We start from the raw sequence: 22,630 nt of genomic DNA, 5'->3' as shown, positions 1-22,630 counted from the left end.
CTGCCCATTGCTCGTTCGCTGCTTTGCCTTTTCCCTACAACGTTCACAGTTTCTCGAGGAATGATCCACTCGTCTTGTGCAATTTCTCTGTTCACGATTATCGCCTCGGCAACACTTCACGCGTTAACATATGTACATCGAACCGTTCGAACCACTTACTCTCCTTCTATCCTCTTTGATGTTGTAATTAACTTAGCAATTGTCTTTCGTCGGCACTCCAGGATCGATCCACCTTAAAGAGGTGAACGCTGGAGGATCGAGGAAAGAGGCTCAGAATATTAAAAGTATTTCATCTGATGCTTTCGTTCCAGTACAGAACGAAAGACAGTTTTTCCCCGCGGCTTAATTCCAGCGCGCTCACGGATATGGTTTACAATCGTAATTAATAACGTCTAATCGACTACATTTGTTATTTGGTAACTTAGATCGTGATCTAGTGTTAATTTAAAATCCATACGTGTACAGTTTACGTTTATTTACAATCGAGTCGCTGACCACTTCGTTATTTATTTACAAATACACCGCTCGAGAGGACCATCGACCAGAATTCGCTGTGAACAATTGTTTTCTATAATAATTTCTACCGCTTAACGATTCAATTACGCAGGCGATTTTGAGGCTGCACAGTCCACTAGAAAAATTAATTTCTGAATCACCCTTTAGCCATAGGAGTTATTCCAAAAGCTATTTTTATGAATAATATGGAATCGAGTTTCCTGAAAACTGAATTGAAAATAATAGAAAACCGCCATTTATATTTACTTTGCTTCGCTTCATATTTCACTTTAAAGTAGGAAAAAATCCTGAAACTCACCAAGTGCTGTTTCTGCTACAATCTCTCCCACTTATCCAACTATCCTCATCGACTTCAGTTCCATCCAAATGAAGCACAGCACCAGAGAAACCAATTGTTCCATAATCCCAAAAAATTCCTGTGCACAAAAACTTTTGTCTCCCGATTAATTCGAATACAGGAAGCTCGATTTCATAAAAGAGCATTGTTTGTAGAGGCAAAGGAATGTGCAGCAGGTGCACGAAGGGCAGGCATTAATGCTGCAACCAGCCAGGCAAACAAGTCACGCGGGCAGGGGGTGTTCGTTTACAGTCCACGCGATCTGTCGATCAATGGCCCTCGCGCTCGGCTCTCTCTAAACAAGGTCCGCGTTTTCATGCACGATGTCAATAAAGGCATGCACGATGAATCGTGCAACAGGACCAGCATGATCGGTCGTTTCGCGTAGCGTCGATAAACCCTTTACCCTCATCGTGCACGCCAACGCACCCCAATAGGGGATGTTTTCGCCAGCGCGCTCGCTTACGCTATTTCTCCCTCCTTTATCATTTTTAAATCGTCGTTGCCGCGTTGCTTTTTCGCGATCGAGCATTTAACGTTCACGAATCGCAGGAAGATTCAGATGAAGAGTTTTGTGCGGCTTGATTCTTAACTCGTCTTTTATTCTCACGATTTTATGTCCTTTTCGCTTTAGTATCATGACCCTTCCAGGCGTTCGACTCGTATATGAAGAGCTGTTAACGACGACGATTCGCGTGCAAATGGAAGCATCGTTGGCAACGAAGCGTGAGGGGACATTTTCGCGGAGGATCGTCGTTATGGATTGCTCGTCGATGAAAGTCACACTCGAGAAAAGGGAACCGTGCTCGTGATTCATCCGGCAGAGGGCTGTTCGTTTCAATTGAAAGAGAAATTTACGGCGGAAGAACAATTCGACTTTGTTTTATCTGGAGAGAGGGTGAATGATGTGACTCGCTCGTTGTCGAACTTCTCTGATAGGATTCATTCCTTTTTCCTCTATTGTATTAGAGATATGCAAGCTCTCAAACTTCTTTTTTAAGCTTCTTTTAGTTCAGCTGTAACATAAGTACTAGGAATTAATTCTGAATATACTTCTTCTCATTAATTAATATGTTTTCTCACCCTTTTTGCTGGTTTCAGATTTCATTGAGATAAAAATGAAAAGAGAAATCTGAAAAAAAGTCTGCTGCATATTTTTGCATATCCCTAATAAATTCTTATGCGCAGAGAATGGGTTTTTCCTACTCCCAGGAGCCTTTCTTCGAGTACATTCTGGCAGCCGATGTGCGTCATCGATTTGTACACTTTTATTATAAATTAATGAAGACGGTATACGCAAGAGAAATGAAATGGCAGTGAGCTGAAGTCTTCCGTCCCAGAATGACTCTTGTGTATAGAATTTCGTGGTGTTTCGAGGTGTCTGGAACGAGAACGACAACGAGGGACGCAAAAATAATTCAGTCTTTGATTCTCTGTATCATTGTACGATACTGGAATTGAATCTGCGAGCTGAAGAACAGTAAAAGACCAAGTTGGCCATTTTTAAATAATCTTAAAATTATATGTAGACCTTGGAACCAAAGTGTATTAAGTCAGACAGAAAAGAAGTGGCCTGAATATGCTCTGACTCTGGGATTCAGCTATATAAAACACAGAAACTTGAGATAAAACATGTTTAAACGTAGTTTTTGGTCTTTTACTTTTCTTCAACTCACTCATTCAATTTTTGAACGCCGGAACGGAATCACGCGAGCCTAATAGAACCAAGGGAAAGACTCGAACGTCGCATTTGGCACGGCCAGTACCAGCGGTCGTACACATTGGTCCCCGCAACGCAAGAAACTTCACATTGATTATCAAAAAATGGATTTCGTTGCACGAGCGAGCGAGATCGTTCGAATATGCGACGATTCAACGAAAAAGAAAAGAACGTCGCGCAAAGACGAGTCTTCTCATAAGGACGAAATCGTGTACACATTAAATTTGCAAAAGAAGTTTGCAACTTGTCTTGTCTCCCCCGCGTTCGACGAGATACAGCGACCACTCCTGCGCACAAAATATTACACAATATCGTTTCCTTAAAAAAATTTCGAATGAAGTATCCTGTATAAATATTCGAATGTAAATGTCCCTAATAATCGTTCATAGAACTCGCAGATTTTCTTTCGCGTACAGAAATGGTCGATTGGACGAGCGGCTTTGAAGACAGATGCCCTTTTGGCACTACTTAAAAACCATACAATTAAAAAATGCATACGTTATAACGATTGTCTTTTGTGAACGTATAATGGAGGGTCGGGGTTTCGATTCTTACGGTTCGATTGTGGCTTTCGTTCGCTGAATTCCCCGATTTCTCTTTTTTCCCTTGCCTTTTTAGTCGTTAGCACGGGGTGAAAACTGCGAGAAGGTGGCGGTGCTTCCGGCTAGCTGACAGCGACTTAGTTGTGGCGCTGTATTTTTCTTTGGTTTGTTTTGTACCTTCTTCCCATTCGGTTATTTGCGACTGAATCCCTGAAGGTTCGCCTTCTTTATCCTTTGAAATCCTATGCTTAGTGGCTAGTAGTAAAGCAGCTTTGTACAGGTCTCCGTTCGCAACTTTGTTTTGCAAATATATCTATAAAAAGAAGAATTCAGTGAAAAGAATACAGACTACTGTGTCATTCTTAGAAATATTCATTACTGACTTTTCAGGGCTCTCAGATTTGAAAGGATCTGTAGACTGTGAGGACACAAGCCTGGAAACGACAAGGCAGATGAGTCTAGGTAAAATTCCATAGAATCGCGTGCGAACGGAGACGCGTGCTCAAACGCCGTATCTCGATACAAATAGATAAATAATTAATTATGTACAAGTATGAACAAGGTGTACAAGTAATAGCTGGGTGATCGATAAACCTTGGATCCTAGAACCTCTCAGATTTCACTTTTTATAGATCCTCGTCGACCACCCTAGCCTGGTGTGTAACAATTCTCAACGGAGCACAGCTCCGCGTGAAAACAGTATTTTTCTTTTTATATATATCACATAATCTCCGGCTACAAATAGTTTTCTACCTTTCGTACTCTTCTCGAGTTCTTATCACTAGCGTAAGGTAATTTTATAATTAAGTCGCCTAAACGGTAATCACTCGAAACGATTTGGTCAGTATCTATAGTTCGAAGTTTCTGCGGCTTTTCCATTGAGGTAAACGCAGTCGACGATCTCCTATTTCGTTATTTTCGTACAAGGTTCGTCACTTGAACTGACAGTACAGAGGTTTCGAGGATTTCGTCGAGCTACGTTCTCCTCGACGGAGTGCCTTCACCCAAAGAACGTCGCATCGTTCTTCGATTTCCTATCTTTTGATCGAGCGTTCTGCAAAGAATCGTTCTACAGGGTATAGCAAAACAGGAGAAGGGAACAGTGAAGGAGAGAAAGAGGAGCCATTGGCTCGCGCTCAGAATCGCGCCTTCGGTGTCCATTTAGTTTTCGATGAACGACTGAACGACTGGTGCGAGTTTCTTGCTTGTTATGTGCTCGTTATCTGCTCCTTAAGAGAGTCGACAGGTTTGAGGCTTTCTGATTACCAGTGTCATCGATTCAAGAGTCGCTGTTCGCCATTCGATCAATCTGCTCTTTCTTTTAAGCGATCTAGGGATCTTTGATGCCCGATTTCTTGCATTTTTAATACAAGGTGTTCCGTAAAACCATTCAGGTATATTTGGATTTGAGGTTATGTTTTAATATAAGAACCTTTGTGGAACACCCTGTATATCGGATTCAGTTTGATCTTCTTATGTGATCGATCGACTGAGACCTGGTCAACCCAAGACGCAAAATCAGCGCTAACCTATACTACCAGCGAAACGATGTCATCTAGGATTTCATTACTTATTGTCCTCGTTAAAGTAATTCGATACCGCGCCTCAGAAACGCGTTGGTAGACTGAAAATCGTTTATTTTCTAAGCCAACGTGTCTCAGAGGCCAGATTTCACGAAGTTGTCTTCTTCAACGTGACCATTCTGCTTATTAGACATTACGTGAGCACTTTTTGTTAAGGATCCATGCATTCTTATTAAAACTGATTGAAGACAAATTCTATAATCAGATAGAAAAACCTAATATGTCATGATTTTCTGATTTTTCGGTACAGCAATTTTAAGATTGGGTAAACCAATAGGTAAACCTACCTATCATGAATTGCCACTTGGTTTTCTCATAGACTGCGTGATGTACAGGCATCTTTTGTAAATTGATGGATTTTATTAGAGTATATATCTTCATTGTGAAAGAAAGCGACATCAGGTTCTACCATCTGACTACAGAACTATTCCTTTAAAGGATAATCACGTTGAATAAAACACTGTTTCCAATTCCAATCAAAAACTGAAACTTCCTTGCTGTCTTCGAAGTAGCTCGAGCCATGGAAAGTCCAAACTCTTCCCAGAACACATCTCCCTCCCATTGAGACTTGGGTATTGCATATGAATTCATTAAAAACTTATCCCTCATTTGAACCAACCATTCCCAATATTCGATTCTCAGGAGGGATCTATTCTAGGAAGAGTCTCGACGAAGCAGAAGATCCAAAACGCCTCCAAAACCTGTCGACCTCTCTCTGAACCAAGCGCCAGACGCAACAAGTACTGTTCAGAGCTCAGAGGATAGTCCCCAGAAATAATACAGATCTGATTAGTTCCAGGGACCACAGGATTCTTCTGAACTCTGAACAATACTCCAGTGATCGAGCAACAAACCCCACAGCTAGCATTCACCTCTGTAGAGGCGCGTTCTTCTTCTCCTTCCTCTACTTTTTCTTCCTTTTCTAAGGGAACAGTTCTGCGCGTTACGCGGAGACGATCGCCGCGATGGTGTCCGATTCAAGAAGACACCAGGCAACGAACAAGCGAGACCAAAGGTGATCGTCACACGGTGGTCACGCGGTCGACCTCCACGTACCGCACAGAACTGTCGCTGTGTCAGCAGATCACTTCTTTCCCATCGATGATGGCCGTCTCTGAGGAGATGCTCTTCAGTCGGTGCTGGGATATCGATCGGTTGGTCCGCTGCCTGCAGATGCGCCAGATCACGAAGAAGATCACGCCGAGGATCGTGACGATGGCGAGCAGAGCGAGGCCCAGGTGGAGGGGAGGTAGTCGGAGGAGCATGGAACAGTGGGTCAGGGCCTCGTCGTAGCCCGAGGGACAGTGGGAGATCCCGTCGCACCATAGAGAAGCGTTTATACAGGCGTCGAGCTCTGGGCAGCGCTGCACGCAGTCTCTTGGCATTTGGAGACCGGCTGAAGAGGTCACCGATGGCCTGAAAATTAAAGTTACAATTTTTAGAGACTGTTCTAGGGTGCTTGTCCTTACTTTTGTACCTATTCCTATTTCTGTGCCTTTAAATCATAATAGTTTATAAAAAAAGAGGGATTTAATACTTAAATTCAGGGATTATTTTTTATTTAAGGTTAGTTATAAGAGTTTTAGATTTACAGAAATGGGATTAGGTAGTCTAGTAATAGGATACTCGCTGAGTCTTTAGGAAATATGATATTTTACCTTCTGGTGAGCTCGAGCCACGTGACACTGTATGTATCTGGCTCTTTGATGATAAATTCCACTGCAATGGTTCTGACTGGGTCCTCACCTGGAGCCAGAACCATGGCGTTGCTGCTGACGGCCCAGCCGTCGCTGAATACCTCCACCACGTGGTGTCTGTACTCTGGTAGTGGCTTTGGACACACTGATACGTGTATTGTACCGCCTGTGTGCACTACGATACGGTTCTTGGTTGCACACTTGCTCGAGTTGGACATTATAGTCCCGTGCAGCTTCACGTACAGGTACTGGTTGGGGCCTGGTTCGATCAGCCAGGGCTGTTTTTCACAGTTTTTCTGGAAAAGAAAAGGAATTATTTGACTGGAAATATTTTTTCAAGTGTTTGCAGGGATCTTGGGAAGTAGAGATCTTGGGAAATAGAGATCTTATAAAGTAGAGATCGCAAATGAAGCCACAGCAGTCTCCCAAACACACAGACTTCACAGCCTCATTAGATCTCTCTCTACTGTACCCTACTCACAATTAACATCAAAAGGGCTTTTACCTCTTCGTCATTATTGATAGGCGATTTGTACTTGATCTCCCCAGAGGGTCCCTTAACTCTGCGCTTCTGCAAACAGGGGTTGGCTTTGACAAAGTCCCAGCTGCCCTCAAAGAACAGATTATTATAATCATCCAAGGCATCCATGGTCAGCACCACAAATTGCACTTCGACAATATTAGACGTGGACTTAAGGTTGATAGGCAGGGATCGATTGGAGCAGAGGCAGTCTCTTTGGACAGGCGGCGCATTTTGCCAAGGCAGATCGAGCACCTGTGGATACGGACGTGTCATTTCTAAATTAATCACAGCCAAATTGTACAGATTATCATAGTTCATGCGCGGAGGATCAAACAGACGTGACAAAGCGTTCGATCGTCCTACCCTAATCACGCATCGAAATTCCGATACACATTCCCCGCGTTGATAACGAGCTGACGACGAAATTGCTCGGTCGTTATCGGAATTTTAGATTTATTCGCTCACTGTCAGGCTTGGATTAAAGAGGGAGCCTAGAGGATGGGGCTGTAGCCCTGGATCTCATCCTTTAAGGGGTCCAAATTTTTCATACGCTAGAATACATTTTTGTATCTATTCCAGAAAACAATTATTTTCGATTTTTTAATAGTTTTCTTTAAAAGTCACATTTACTGTGGAGCTTAGGAGCTTCCTTTGATCCAAGGATAAAAATTGAAACTAGTTATCCTTCACAAAACCCTCTTAAAAGATAGGGAATATTTTAGTATAGCCCTTCGCTAAAGTTTTAATCTTCGGTTCTGGCGATCGTTTCCTCCGCCCCGATTGATCACCATTTATAAGGGCAAATCTTGAACGAGATTTCGTTCGAAAACGCGGTTCCGTTAATTACGCCCGGCCAAACGTTAATGGGGAAACTATCGATGGCATAGAAACTTCAGAATGAAAGTCGCTATCGAGGAAGCACGAGCTCGAATGAGGTTTCCTCCTTGGAAACTTGTTAGATACACTTTGGATAAGGGGATTCCCGTCCTGATTAACGACGTTCAGCGAACATACATATTTGCCGAATCTATAAGCTCCAGTCGCTTCTTCAAGCGACTCTCGATGGGCTGAAGAAAGACTGAGGGGGTACCTTCACAGAGAAGTTCTGAGAGCCGACGCAGAGGAGGCGATTGAAGTCCTGGCTGGAGACGCTGCGGCAGGTGCGATTCCCGTTCAGCAGCTTGTTGAACCTGAGCTTCACGATCTCGTCGTGCTCGCCTTCGAACCGGTACACGCAGCTGGAAAATCCGTCAGTGGGCTGCACTTTCAGCACTTAATCGAATTTACATGGCCGGTCGGCCACGCAAAGGAGCCTAGCCTATCCCTGGATCGATAGCGAGGCACGAGAGAGATTACGCGCGCCGAGAATCGAACACGACCGCTCCGCTCGTCGGGGTTACGTTAATCGACGACAGGGCAAAGCGATTTTGATGTCAGACATGCTATGTCCGCCTCGCCGCTCACGGGACGCCACGACTGGATTATCTCGCGCCTTCGAGCGGACGTGCGCCGATTCTGGAGCGACTTCCGGTATTCTCAAACTCAAACTGCGATTATATCGAGGCAGAGTTGGGTAGTAATTGATTGCTTTGTGATTATTTAGGGTAATTGGAAATCGTGAATTCAATTTTGTGTAGTCGTATGATGAATGTTTAAGTTATACTTTATTGGAAGTACTAAAAGGTATAGGATGAACATAAAGATGGATGGAATTGTGTTTCGAGGTTTGTTTCGGAAGTTATTAATTATTTAGAGGTTTTTACAATAGCTAATAACTCTAAAACGAAGCCACAAAACAATTTTGTCACTCTTGAGTTTTATCCTATTTCGTCACTCCGAAATTTCGGACACCTGTTGACGAATATCCTCTATATGCGAATGAACTACACGTAAATAAATTATTTGCTTCTACAATTGCGTATTAAATCTGAATTCCACAGATTCACTGTACTATTATTATTATATTACTGATTCAATCAAAATCTAAAATGCAATAACTGGCAATTCGATCTCTGATAACTAATTTTAGCGAGCTGCTTAAATTATTTGGGTCGTTTTTTAATCATTAATGAAATTCTCTGTTACCCAACTCTGTATCTAGAACGATCCATCGTGAGTACAATTCAATCGGTAAGTTGAAAAGCAGTACAAGTTCAACAGTAGCTGTTCTCAAATAATCTTGAGACTATAACTGTATTCCAAAGTCAGAATGTCTTAAGTTCACTTGTTTTCTATGTAACAGGGTACAGTAATTCAATTTATTTCCCCTGTGACTTAATATTTAACATTTATTGGTCCTGGGTTTCAGGCATACATCTAAAATTATTTAAAAATATCTCATTTTATACCTGTTCTGTCTCTCAACTCATCGATTCATACAGAGTACAGAAGCGCATCACACAGATTTACCTTATATTTTTCGCTCCACCGCGACCGTACAGAAATATATCACGGGGTGCCTGGAACCTGCGATCAGGGTAATGATCCCGATTGCGGCTATAGAAGACCCTCGAGCAGGGCCCCGTTCCATAAGGGTCTCCGTCCTGGTGCAGGTCCACGAACTCATAGAGAGCGCGAAAATTCACTGGCCTGGAAGAAGAGAAATTCGTGAAACTTTTGCAATCGTCGCCATTCCTTCGATCGCGAGCTGATTTATCGCGACGAAACAAATGGATCTCTCGAGCGAGGAATTACAGAGGTTTTAACGGGTTAATAAATCCTGGGGCTCGTTTCAAGTGGAAGGGATTAACTAGACCATGCGACGCGCTCGCGCTCCACGCTTGAACACGCTCCGGGCGTCCTCAGAGGCTTCTATGAAAAATAAAATGCAGCTAACCCCTTTGGCGGGGCCCCTTACGCGATGGCGACAACCTGCCGCGATAATTACGGAAATATCGAGCGGGACGCTCATCGACGCGCTGCTAAATCTACACGGATGATTGATTGGCTACTTTCAGTGTGTTTCACGCGTTAGAAACGACGGAAGGCTAAAAATGGCCTAGGGAAAAGTCCTGGGAAGAAAAAAAAAAGTACCGAATTAACGTTCTTTGTGCGCCAGAGTACCTATTTATCTCTCCTCTTCTATATTTAATACAGTGAACCGAACGCAACCAGGGATCAGCCGATGCATCTCTAATGAAACGTCTGCCTCCTCTCTGTTTTCCATTTCACAGCGATTGAAACAGCTCAGCGAGCAGAGAGGTACACATTTTTCAATTAATAAGCTCGATTGTTCGAACGAAAGGCGTAACGAGCATCCCCCGCTCGAGTACGTATCGCGATCGATTGAAAGGGACAGAGATGCTGGAGCAGGTCTCGATAGAAGAAGCGAATCGGCTAATTAAATGGGAATTAACTGGAATTCGCTTTTAACGATCCCCGAGCTTCGATGATTTTTTATTTCGCGGAGTCAGCGTCGTTCTTGACTTCCATTTCTCTGTTATAGCTGAAGCGGTTTCTTGTAAATAACCGATATCGAAGAGAAGGGAAGAAAGACGAGGAGGGGGATGGTATTCCTACCTGTCAGAGCAAAACCACCGCCATTCTTCCTGTGTAACGTTCTGTATCGATTCGGGGTTGATGTCACCAGCAAATTTTCACGGAATTTATATTCACAAGTTTCAGGGGCGAATCTGAAGGAAACCGTGGCCTCTTCATTGTGGGAGATATATTGACAGAATCAGGGGTGGATTAAGATATACTGAAGCACCAGGTGCGACACGAAATTAAAATGCTAGTAACAAGACTGGGGATTTTTATGCATTTGTGAAAAATTTCAGTGTTAACAAAATTGAGAATCTATACGTTATCTATATGTTACATATGTGTAACGCTGGTATAGAATCTGTAAAAAAATAATACAAATAAGGGACACTTTTGAAGAAAAGAGACGTTTAGTTTTTTAGTTATTCTGTATTCAATGTTATCCAAAGCACTAGTCCATTACTTTCATCCACAGTGTGCTATCCTCTTTAAAGTCTTGCTAGGCTCAGAGATATTCCGACCTCATGAATTATTGGCACATAGTCATGAATCTTAAAGAAAGTATCACACCATATATAACATAAAATAGCTTACAATTAAAAAATCAACCACTTTATGTCTAGAATCTATCCTCCAAAAATGTCCCACAAGTTTAGAATCACTCTGCACTTTTCTAACTAAGAAAAATATAGAAACCATTGAAAGAGAAATCCACTGTACAATATTCGAAGCTCTAAAGCTCCTTATCAATAATCCCCCACTGTGCAGAATACATGAATTAACCGAGACCCCGGGGGACGAAATTGGAAGAGTCTCGATTCGTCCCCAGGCACCTCAGCTCTTTAATTAATCGCTAGTGGGTGGTTTCGGAGGCTGCAGCGTTGGACCCGACGCTAGATCTCCAAACGGTTGGAAAATCAAAGTTTCCCTCTGCAGGCGTGCAAATTGCGAAGGTGCGTCGCTAGGTGGGCCACTGAAATCTCATTTCCCAGGGAAAATCTCTTTACATCGGCGCTCGAGAGGGAACACAACAGCGAGGCTGGTCGATCGATACCGCGGAGCGGACGGGGGATGAAACGGCACGCGGGCCGTGTTCGAGAGGGCTTGTAATTGAAACGGAAACCGCTTTTTTCCATCCCGCCCTGCCACCCCCGATTGAGTTACACTCGCCTGAGAGCCGTCGACTCGACCATCCGCATCTCGATGGTCAAACTGCTCCCGCTGGAAACGAAGCTCTCCCCGAGCGAGCATGGCCGACTGGTGTTCTGCAGGATCGCGTGGTCGCAGGTCTTGGGCACCTTGTCCTTGCAGTAGCGGGCCAGGAGGGTGGTATTCCCAGCGGGACGCGCGACCAGGGGCCGAGAGCCGCTTGGCCTGTCTGTGAACCTCTGGTGCTCCTTCTCGCTGAAAGAGGAACAATATACGCTATGAATTAAGGCATCAATATTTTTTAATATACTGGGAAGATAGATAAACTCGTGCCACGCCAAGTTTTCTCTTTTTTTTATATATTAGATATGTTCCTCATCAACGAAGAAAGATTGTTCTGAATCCACTATGCTCTACATACACTCACTCTACATACTCTTTCATTAAAATCAGAATTCTCGAACCAGCTAAATTTTCTTAAGATATACTGTCTATAGATTTCTACAACTAATTATACCATTTGTCTACAGCAATACTAAATACCCTAAATGATATAAATCTCGTTCCAGTAGGCCACAGACGCCCCAGACCGTGTCAATAATTAATAAACTATCGACAACGAGTTCTTATCAAGCAATCACTGACCCCAGAGCTATCGATCCGCGAGAAAAGCGTCTACCAGGCGACAACTGTTAGGTAGCGATTAAACGGCGGTTAAACAGACCAGGCAAGGTCGTTGCACTCGGACAGCGGCATCATCTCTCCGTCCCACACCATCAGAGTCGTCGAGCAGTCCTCGTCGCTGCTGGACAGCCCTGTGCCCACGTGGAATTTAAGGATCGACAGCCAGACACGGAACTGTGGCTGCGCTGGCTTCGGGGCTGGCCTCCTCCACACTGTGCCTGGCCTCTGCTCGGGGAACTTTGGCAGAGGACGTGGCGGAGTGGGGCTGGGCATCGTGGGCCCAGCCCCTCGAAGATGGTACAGGCAGGTGCTGTTCCTTGGCAGAGAGTGCCTGGGAGAGGCTAGCACCCCGCCGCCGTTGCCCTGTAGCCAGAACTCGCAGTGCTTGTTCTTGGCGTAGGTGGGAGACTCTGCGTCGACGAATTTCACCTGCAATTGTGGGGTTGGAGTTTGGCAATTCGTCAGTCTGACATTTTTAGGGGAATTCACTTGAATTTTGAAGCTTCAAATAGCACACCCCTTGGTCAGTGAAAAGGAGACTCTCAGTTTCTAGTATTTGACTCTAAAATAAGTCGCCACCTCGACAATTATATTCTAATTAAAAAAGCATACTTTGTATACGTGATCTTAATTCAACGATCAGCTCACAGAAACTGAAGTCTCTCAAGCCCAAGGCCGATGCTTTATTTTCCCTTAACACAACTCGAGTTCCAAAATGTTCCTAATTGAAACCACGAGAAAGCAAGATTGATTTCCCCACGAAAGTCAGTGAATTTTCTCTCTCGGCTACGCGTGTTCCCCGTTCCCTGAAAAATGGAGGTCGTAAACTGGAGCCATCCATTTAAATGCGATCCATGAACAGGCCGTACTTTAACCGGCGGGTGTCTAGGTGTAAAGCACGCTGTTCCACCTCTCTGAATGTTTGAAGAGAATTACCACGTACTTGCACTTCTAATTGAAAGCCGTGGAGGGAGTGCGGGGGCGTCGGGTGCAGGAACGTGCCGTAAGGAGACGTGGTGAACTCGACGAGGATCTCCGTTCCGCTGCTGGTCGCTTCTGGCACAGGCTCTCCACCCCCGCAGAATTTCAGGATCACTGGATCACGGGTCGTGTAGCCGTCGTATACAGTCACGTAGTCCTACGACGTGGAATACGTACAATTCCCTATCTAATTTCGATACAAGTAAACAGGAATGCCTGTGCTCCCATTGAAAACGTTGCTCAATTATTCCACTCGCATAAAACTTTCAAAGGCTGATCTACGGGGGAGCTCATAGATTTTCGCGTCTGTTTAACAAATTTTCCTTATCGTCCTGAACCAGGCACGTAGACTCAACTTTCGGATAAAATTTAGTTAAGGTAGCTTTGAGAGAGATGTATCGCATTTTAGTTCGTGCCTTTAAAAATAAGTGAAAACAGAGTTAAATATAGTTTAAGTAAAATAAAATATAACAAATATAGATCTTGATTAACATTTATTCTTCATCAGTCTACATCTTACTTGAAATCACATTAACCTATTCTTCTTTTTGCCAAAAATCGCCAAAATAAAAAATAGTGTGTCTCACCCTACGTTCCATCTCTCCCAAAATTACCTTACACCTGCGTTCTCCTTTAATGCGAGTCAATGTACTCACGAAGTAGGTCCACATAAAAAAGATGTACGATTTAAGAATATCGCCAGGCTTGTGCATGCAAACGAACGAGGAAATTCGGTTTTATCGGTAGGTCGGTCACGTGCAACCGTTTCCCCTAGCCTCTGCCACCACCGAATTTATACACAGATCCAGCTAATCCAATTTTCCCAGAGTTTTCGCGTACCTGTACCACGTCGCAATCCTTCCACAGCCGTAGCTCTCGCGGCGATGACTCCGCCTGGTTAGAGTGGCCTTGGCTCGCCCTTATGGCGACCAATTGTCCGCGGGGCTGTTTCACCGAAATTAAGGCATGTTTCCCTGGCGGCACGTCGTGCTGCCTCACCTGCATCACACGCGATTAAAGTGCTACGAGGGTCCCCCTGGCAATTGCGTCTAGAAATTGCCCCCGAGTTCTACAACCGCTTCCATTTTCATCTAGGAAGCCTCTTTCCTCCCCTACCCTGGCAATTCCTTCGTATACAGAAGGAGCAGACTCGCTGAACGACTCGAGGTGTTCGAGGGTTACGCAAGCAACCGGAAACCGACCCATTTTCCAGAGAGTTTCATTCTTTTCTCTGACGGGGATATAAATTTGAAAGCAAGCTTGTGGGGAAGGGAATCGTTATGGCCTCGAGATTTATAATCCTGCGGTGTCTTTGAGGTCTCTTAGAGAGGAAGTAACGAAGGGGAGGATTCGCTGAAGAATTGTTTGTGAAAAGTATGGTAAAACCCTGATTATCTGATTGAAGGATTTAATCACTGTTCAGCAATCTGGGTATTTTAAGGCAGAGGAATTTTGAGAAATAGTGAGAAGTAATAGAGAATTTTTGTAGATTTCTTGAAAGCCTAGAACATGGAAAAAAGTCTTTGATAAAGATAAACGACCCACACTGCCGATAGTATCACTAAAAAAGTTAAATACGAAACGACTAATAACTATTAAATTATCACTCATAATCGAAGAACCTAGACACTAGAACTCATAAATATTCCTCAGATAATCAAGCTTCCAATATGCCTAGGATCACAAGAGAATTGCAATCCTCAAGTAACTACTCTATTCAATCCCTTTAGGTCCACTAAAAGTCTGCAGTTTTTCCCTCAACGCCTCATTGCTTCGACTGCAAACATTATCTGCCATTTAAAGCGCTTCTTTTACGACTATCCAACATTTTTACCACCCTTTGCACCCGGGAGTTCAACCGCAGCGAATAAGAAGTTTCCTGGCGCTATCATCCGAGCCGAAGAACCGCGTCGGTCCAACGCAACTGCAATACTTCTCGACTAAAAAACCTCGAAAATGGCGGGGGCTCGCGGTTGTTCATCCTCGATACCGCATGTTTACGGCCACTCACGCTCGAAAGTTTTCAGTCGTGAATCCCTAGGGGCTTACTCACCGCGTAGTAGCAGGTGAGATTGCGCGGATACAATCCGGGAAAGTTGGGCGACTGCAGCCTGCACTTCTTCCGGTCGCAGTCGCTGAATATGCGCGAACAGTACGTTCCGGATATCAGGTCGCCGAGATATTGCTCGTTGCTGGGCTTGGTAGTCGTGGCTGGATGCTCCACCATCTGCACAGGCATCGCCATCGAGCTGTTCGCGTACTCGCTCGAGGAGGACGTCGTAGGCTCCGTCGACGCTGGCGTCCCTGTCGCGTGTGTTATCCCTGAAAATGAATTCATTTGTTAACCCTCGGTCATGAATATTTCATAATTTCAGTTTATTTGTACACAGGGTGTTTCACGTAACTAAGTCAGGAGTCTAGCGAACTCCATGCTAGTGGCTGAGGGTTAATATTGTTATTATATGATTTATCGATTATGCTGGAGAATGTTTCAATAAAGGGGACTTGAGGGATTTTCATCGAGGTGGAGGGGATTCGGTTGACTAGTACTACTTGCAGCGTAACAGAGTTTAGAGGAACATTGTATTTCTTGGTAGTTTGCTCTGCCCCATAATCTTGGGTTATTATTATAGCTTAAGTGTGTATCTTGCGAGAGAATAAGTGGGACACAGACATGGTCAAACTTGAGGTCAACATGTGCTGGGCAAAGTGTTCTTGCAAAGGATACATGAGCCCCCGGTTGACCTGGACTGTGCTAGTATGGACTGTTCTACTTATGGGAGGTTGCAAGTAAAGTGAGTAAACAGAGGCTACTAATTTTCTATGAAAATTCTGTTTCCTTAAATATTTCAGAGAAAATCGAAAGAAAGAAGTGGAAGAACCATCCCACGAAGGCAGAAGGATTCTTCTGGATTTATTCAAAGTGTAATAAGTAGATATATATGAGACTTTTCATTTTAGAAGGTGACTCTACTTGAAAAAATATCTAGGATTTCATCTGTCAATATATGCTAAAATGTACGTATAATATGTCTGACTTGTCTTATTTTACTTCCTTATTCTACTGAGATTACTCCGTCTGGTCTGACGAATGCAGACCAGCAGTAGAATAAGCCTCAAGTCAGACACATATCCCTGCAAACTTTAATCCTTCTCTCAGTACCTAATGAAGGCTCGAACTTAATTCCCTTATTTTGAATTTTTCTATTACTTTAACACGTAGAATCACTTTCTAAAATGTCTGTCACATATCGAACATCTTCCAGACACTTCAATACGTTAAGAGTTAGCTGAATTGAGAAGCTATTGAATTTCTTGTCGCTCACACTTGTGCTCCTCTGGCAGTTCTTAACATATTGAAACCCATATTTGTCACAGCCTGTACACGTACCAACGAAGGGATTCCCATAGCGCACCACGGCGTCAGACTTCCTGATCATCTTGTACGCCATCCTGAAGTCGAAATTGAATCCCGTCTGATCCTTGCTGAGCCTGAGGAGCTTCAGCGCGATGGTGACGGTGGGTGTCTCGCTGTAGTAGATCGCGGGACCCCAGGACGTCCCGCACCAGAGACCGCCAACATCCGGCCGCTGGGCCTCCGATATTTGCAGGGAACCGTCGGGGCATCCCTCTTCCGTGAACGACACGAATTTCCCCAGAGTGAAGCTGTCGAACGTCAGCTGAAACGAGAAGAACACGCGGAATGTTGATGAAAAATCCTTTAACCGTACCGAACGCTTCGAACAATATTGCAAACTCTGCTCCTCCCTCAAAACATATCGCTTCCTTTCGTTTTTCACATTTTTTTTTTTAATTCAGCAGAGGGGAGAACCGAGCGCTGAACTGCGTTATCAGTAATTAACTGTTCGTTCAAGTTCCCGTAATTACTCTCGTATCGAACAATTCTCGTTACTCGTAATTAAAGAACTTTTAGTCCAGGGAATAATTTTCATTCGCTGAATTTTTTGTTCATTTCGGTTATCAATTATGCTCCCTAGAGTTAGTAGATTGCATTTCGCTTAGCTCCCTTGAAACAGTCGAGGTTTCTTTAACGGGAGCGCGGAACACAGTCGCGTAAATAATTTGGCATCGCGCTGGCGAAGTTTCATTCCCCGAAACGGAACTTTTCGGGCACAGAAGCTATTTTCGAGCGGTTTTCCATGTAGGGCCCGCGCAATCCTAGCAATTTGCGTTATTAAAAATTCCACCGCTGCCAACCGAGCCTCTTGTCCTTCTCTGGGAGGATTTTTTCTTCCTTTTTCGTTGAGCGCTGTTTCCACGGGAAACTGCGCTCCCTCTCGTTGCCATTTTAGCGGGCCGCTCTGTGCTCCCCCGAATTTACCCGAATTCTCGCACGCTTCAAACGAGCCCAGGGTTAAAGGAGTCCTCGCAGAACCGTGCAAATTAGTGGACTGGCTCTTTTGGCTTGGTGCCATCGATGGAAACATTTTTTAGGAGAATCAAGCACATATACTTTGCCGAGCTTTTAACTTCTCTTGGTCTTTATGAACCTTCTGCTTTTATTTCATTGCCTTTTATTTTTCATTTAGTGAAGTATAGAAGCTCTTGTAATTTTTATAGAAGGTGTTTGATGACGGGGATAATTCTAGATATCAAAATAAGACGAAAATGAAAAATAAGAAAATTAAATTTGAGGCTTGCTTTTAGAATTATTGGTTGTTGAGGAAAGGCCTAAAATTTGCGTCAAATGTCTAACTTAGGACTTACTCTATTCTGTAGAGTCAAATGTGTGTCGTCAAACACACTGCAGACAGAATACAGAAGAGAATCTACATTCGCTATAAGCCTTAAAATTACTTTCATTCTCGTATCCCTACTTCTTTCTACAAATTTTATATTTTAAGTATACCTACACATAGTGCAAGTTAAAGGCTGTTTCCCCCTCTGAATAAACAAAGATAATCAAATCATGGCTGGATCTCTGTCCCCCAAACACTATCACAAATTCATGGGTTCCTGAAAGGGAATGAAGAAGAAACTCAGGGCAGAATCGGAGGATTTTTCCTGAAATTTACCTGCACGATGTCTCCGAGATCGCCTCCCGGTGCGCTGAATGTGAGCTTGCAAAAGTAAGGCACCTTGTCCTCCTTCGGTCGATGAAGCTCCAGGTCGTACGTTTTCCCCACGTCGCCGTAGTACGTTTTGTTGCAAGCTGCGACAGAGGAGAGCAAAAGGGGGGCCCTTTTAGTCTCAATCTTTCAAGGGAAACAGTACTCTATCAAAAGTATTACTCTACCCTGAAATCGGAATTCTTCTTTTAACGCGAGGGGGCAAGGGAGGCGCGAAGGGAAGAGAAGAATGAGCACTTTCAGCCTGGGATGCAAAAGCTAGTCTGTCCCTTTATCAAAAGAACCTTGCCTTCGCGGAGCACGCGACGATTCTTCGACTAAATATCCTCGGCGTCGAGTACTGTCGGGAGCTCAGATGTCTGTGGATCTGATTGCTTCCGTGGAAAAATAGATAAAGGTGGTAGACACGCATTTCGTTTATTGGCTGAATTGGTTACACCTATCACTATTATCAGATCACTTCACAAAATGTCTTTTTGTTTTGAATTTTGTCTGAAAGGAGTTTTCTAACACGTTCCATGCCGAGATGAAGCTGACGCTTCATTTGGAAGCTGCCAGCCATGCAGCTCGTCTTTAACTAAACACAGGTGTCTCACGCGATGCCGCGTGGGCAGCAGCTTGTTAAAAATGATATCTGAAAGATGAGACATGGCCTTGAAAAGTATTAATCTGTGTGTAAGTACTTAATTGAATAGTGTAACTATGAATACTAATTTTCTTAAGACTAACTAAATATCCCTGTTGCTGCTGTGCCACCCCGCTGACATCTTCTGAGCCCCCAACGCTAGCTCCAATTCAAATTGGATCGAAAATTGTGCCAATTTCTAATACCGTTTCGAATCCTATTTCCCCCGTCTGTAAGGGGGATCAAATCGAGCCGGTTTGTGTTACAGTCCAATAAAAATCTTCCCCACGTCAAGCGCCTCGTGTAATCACGAATCGATGGCGGAGGAGGGGGATTATCGAAGCCGATCCCGGGAACAGATCAGAGGGAACGCCGAGGCGAAGAATCGACGGGAAGTGTCCGATGAATTATCGATGCCCTTGGGTGGTTTCCTCCCGGATCGTTTCGCTGTTTCGTGGAAGAAATCGAATCGAGTTGGCGGAACCGTCTTCCCTTCTGTCCTCGTTCAAATTTAATTGGAAAGCGGGGAAACTGGGCTCTCGACCAGAGTCCAATCGGGGAAACCTCGACGAGAGGGTCCAGGGGACGCGTTTAGCCAGGCTACCTATCGATCACGCGCGTTTATCGAGGGTAATCGTCGCGTCGCGGTGATATCGAGACTCTCGACGCTGATTCACTCGTAAACACCCGTATCGTTTTTGAAACTCGTCCAGCTTCGGAGGGACTGATTGATCGAGCACGTCAACGTTTTTCAGAGCCATGATTCGATGGTGGGACGATTCTGTTTGGGGTGAGGAGGGAGAAGGTTTGTGATTAACTTCGCTGCAGGTGTAGATTTGTGGGGCTAATTGCTTCTTGGAGGGTTTGAAGATTTGGGAATTTCAAGGTTTTAAATATTCAAATATTTTGAAGTTGAGGCTTCAAGTATTCAAATTTTTAAAGGTTTGAATTTTCAAATATTCAAATTTTTAAAGGGTTGAATTTTCAAATATTCAAATTTCCTGGGGGTTGAATGTTCAAATATTCAAATTTTTAAAGGGTTGAATTTTCAAATATTCAAATTTCCTGAGGGTTGAATTTTCAAATATTCAACTTTCTTGAGGGTTGAATTTTCAAATATTCAAATTTCCTGGGGGTTGAATTTTCAAATATTCGAAAAGGTAATACCTACATGCATTAAATCACTGTCCTATGCCCTCAAACATGATCACCCGCTGCCACACTTAACTAAACAAATTCTGCAACCTATTAAGAAATCACCAACAGTGTTCAAGGCACTTAAGGAGCTCTCTTGATTATATGACCAGACCCAGACCACCTCGGTTTTAATTGTTGAGATCATTCTCATCGCGTTCGGTGGGAAACCGAAACGTGGCCGACGATCGAGTTGCTTTGGCTTCCTATCGCATGCACTCCTCGCGCAGAATCACATTGTACAGAACGGCTTGATTACGATGCCAGTTCATTGTGGGGCTTCAAGGGCTCATCACGGACGTATACGATGGAGATCGAGTCTACGTCGATGGGCGCACGACCACTGGGGAGGAAGGGGGTGAATGGATCGAGAGCACAATGCACGCCATTTACAGGCATCGGGGTCTCGCTCCTAATCAGAATCCAAGTTTGCCAGGCTAATAGCTAGCCTGAAATCTGGCTATCTTCCTCTTTTCATCCTTAACTCGATGTAACTCGATAGTCTAACAATTCTGAACGAATCCACTGGACAATATTCTTCCTCCAAAAATCTCTCCCTAAAAATAAAACTCCTTTTCCTTTCTCCTAAACCCTCTAGAACTCATTATAAACTCTATAATGTAAGACCATATCGTAAGACGCTGAGGACGTCAAAATGGACAGAAAATAGAAGTCTCCAAGACGTCGTCTGCTATCTGGGAACGATACCACCTCCATCCACCCCCATCCTCCCCTCGACCACACGAAAGCACAGCGTGAAATAATTGGATGCGGGCGAGAGGCGAGGGCCCCAACCCCCAGAAAATCAAGAGTCGAGAAGATGGTTATTCTTCGGGCAAATAGGCGCGAGAGGATTCCACGAGGCGTTGTTGGCCCGGGTAGGGAAATCGAGGCTGGTTGGCGCGGTGTAACTCAATATACGTCGTCGTTAGGTTTAATGACCAGGATCGGTATCGGAAACCGATACGCGCCGGTTCCCGAGCATTACGAATTCAACCTGGTTGCATCTGTTACGTCAAATTACGAAAGTTCCCGGCTCCCCCGCGGGGCGCAACGTCTCCGCGGCTGACTAATGACTGGCATCAACTACTTCGCCGCGTTTCAACGCAGGACGCGCCGAGTCTGCCTGTTATATCCCTGCGGCCTGCGAGCAGACTGACGAATTGCGGGCTTTTGTCACTGCTCGAGCCCTGGTCGGCCATCAGCCAGGCGCACAGACGCCCTGGCAAAAACAGGGAAGCGTTTCTGGAACGTCGTGATTAATAATTCCTCCCGCGTCTGTCTCCTCGCGCCACTTTTCTCTCGCCTTGTCCTATTTCCCTCGACGTTTGCCCTTTTTCTTCGCCGTTTCGGTTATCTCGCGCTACGATTCTGGGGATGGCTGTGTCCCACAATTTTAAGGTGGACGTTTTTATGAGGGACGCAGTTTGGGATATTTTTCGGTGATACGGACGGGCGTGGTTTTTCTTTCATTTCTTAGGGGGTGGTCTATTAATGGGATCTAGAGATGTGTTGTAATAAATAGGTTATTATGGAAGTGGTCTAAGTCGACATTTAGAATAATTTTAGTTGTCACTTAGTAGATAGTATACAGAAATACTAGTCGTATCATAGTTATTCAATAGTTTTGAAGATATGCACAATTGTTAGTCCATTTTCTTGCTATACTACTAGTATAAATATACTTTACTTTATCTTCCCTGTTTATGTCACTAAATATCTAATCCTTTTGCCTATATAATGTTATCTTCTAAGCAGTACAACAGCGATTCCAAGTGGAACTAGTGTCAAGCTGGTATAAAATTCCTATCGCTCCTAAATCCAAGAAAAATCCCCATTCCTTTGCTGCCACAATTTCGGCCAAGCAGATTGCTAAAATATAACCCTCTGTAGCAGTGTCCCGAATCAGAGTTTTTCGGTCGTCCGTGTGATTATCTCCAGCTTGATTTTCCTCGGATTCCAGCCTGGTTCGCGTCTTCCCGACCCAGTTTCCATGCAGCGACTCCTGGAGCCAGTGCTGGCGCAACTTCGTGATAAATCCTCGACAGGCGAGCTCTCGCGACTTCCCCGCGGGCTAATATTTTATTACGCAATAAAATATGGACTCCCCGCGGCGCGGCGAGCGCATTTGTCATTTATCATACGGTCGATTACGAGGAGAGAAGAACGACGGGGTTCTCGAGACGGCGGCGTCGACTTTTCAGGGGGTCTTTCTGGCTGAGAGGTCGAAAAACAGAGACCTCGTTGACAATTTGCTCAGAAGAAACCGTGAGACTTTTTAATACGAGGGTTTCGCTCACTGTTTTATTCACTAATAAAAATTGTCAAGTTATGTAATGATATATTGCATAATTAAACAGGAACAAAAAGCAGAGATTTCTGTCTCTGAAAAAACTGTTGATTATTCTCTAAACGTGAATAAAAAAGTGAGGGAAACCATCGTATTGAAAACTCTCACGGTTTCTTCGGAAGAAATTCTCAAAATGTCCCTATTTTTCGTCTTCTC

General features: G+C 44.1%; 1 protein-coding gene across 1 annotated transcript in view; it reads right to left on the bottom strand.

Moving 5' to 3' along the window:
* Positions 1 to 5,626: 5,626 nt before the first annotated feature.
* The window catches only part of LOC143184540 (uncharacterized), an 83,797-nt gene continuing 66,793 nt past the window's right edge, over positions 5,627 to 22,630 (bottom strand). The window contains exons 4-15 of the mRNA XM_076386857.1: positions 18,252 to 18,388; positions 16,607 to 16,895; positions 15,269 to 15,537; positions 14,056 to 14,214; positions 13,178 to 13,372; positions 12,275 to 12,663; positions 11,572 to 11,805; positions 9,328 to 9,507; positions 8,009 to 8,156; positions 6,901 to 7,170; positions 6,357 to 6,691; positions 5,627 to 6,114 (exon numbers count right to left, since the gene is read on the bottom strand). Coding sequence (XP_076242972.1) covers positions 5,775 to 6,114; positions 6,357 to 6,691; positions 6,901 to 7,170; positions 8,009 to 8,156; positions 9,328 to 9,507; positions 11,572 to 11,805; positions 12,275 to 12,663; positions 13,178 to 13,372; positions 14,056 to 14,214; positions 15,269 to 15,537; positions 16,607 to 16,895; positions 18,252 to 18,388 — 2,945 coding nt within the window. The 3' untranslated portion in view covers positions 5,627 to 5,774. The remainder of the gene's footprint in view (positions 6,115 to 6,356; positions 6,692 to 6,900; positions 7,171 to 8,008; positions 8,157 to 9,327; positions 9,508 to 11,571; positions 11,806 to 12,274; positions 12,664 to 13,177; positions 13,373 to 14,055; positions 14,215 to 15,268; positions 15,538 to 16,606; positions 16,896 to 18,251; positions 18,389 to 22,630) is intronic.

This window comes from Calliopsis andreniformis, chromosome 10 (assembly GCF_051401765.1).
Source record: "Calliopsis andreniformis isolate RMS-2024a chromosome 10, iyCalAndr_principal, whole genome shotgun sequence".
Classification (NCBI taxonomy): Eukaryota; Metazoa; Arthropoda; class Insecta; order Hymenoptera; family Andrenidae; genus Calliopsis; species Calliopsis andreniformis.
The sequence above is the reverse complement of the archived record's forward strand: the minus strand, read 5'-3'. Positions and strand labels throughout refer to the sequence as shown.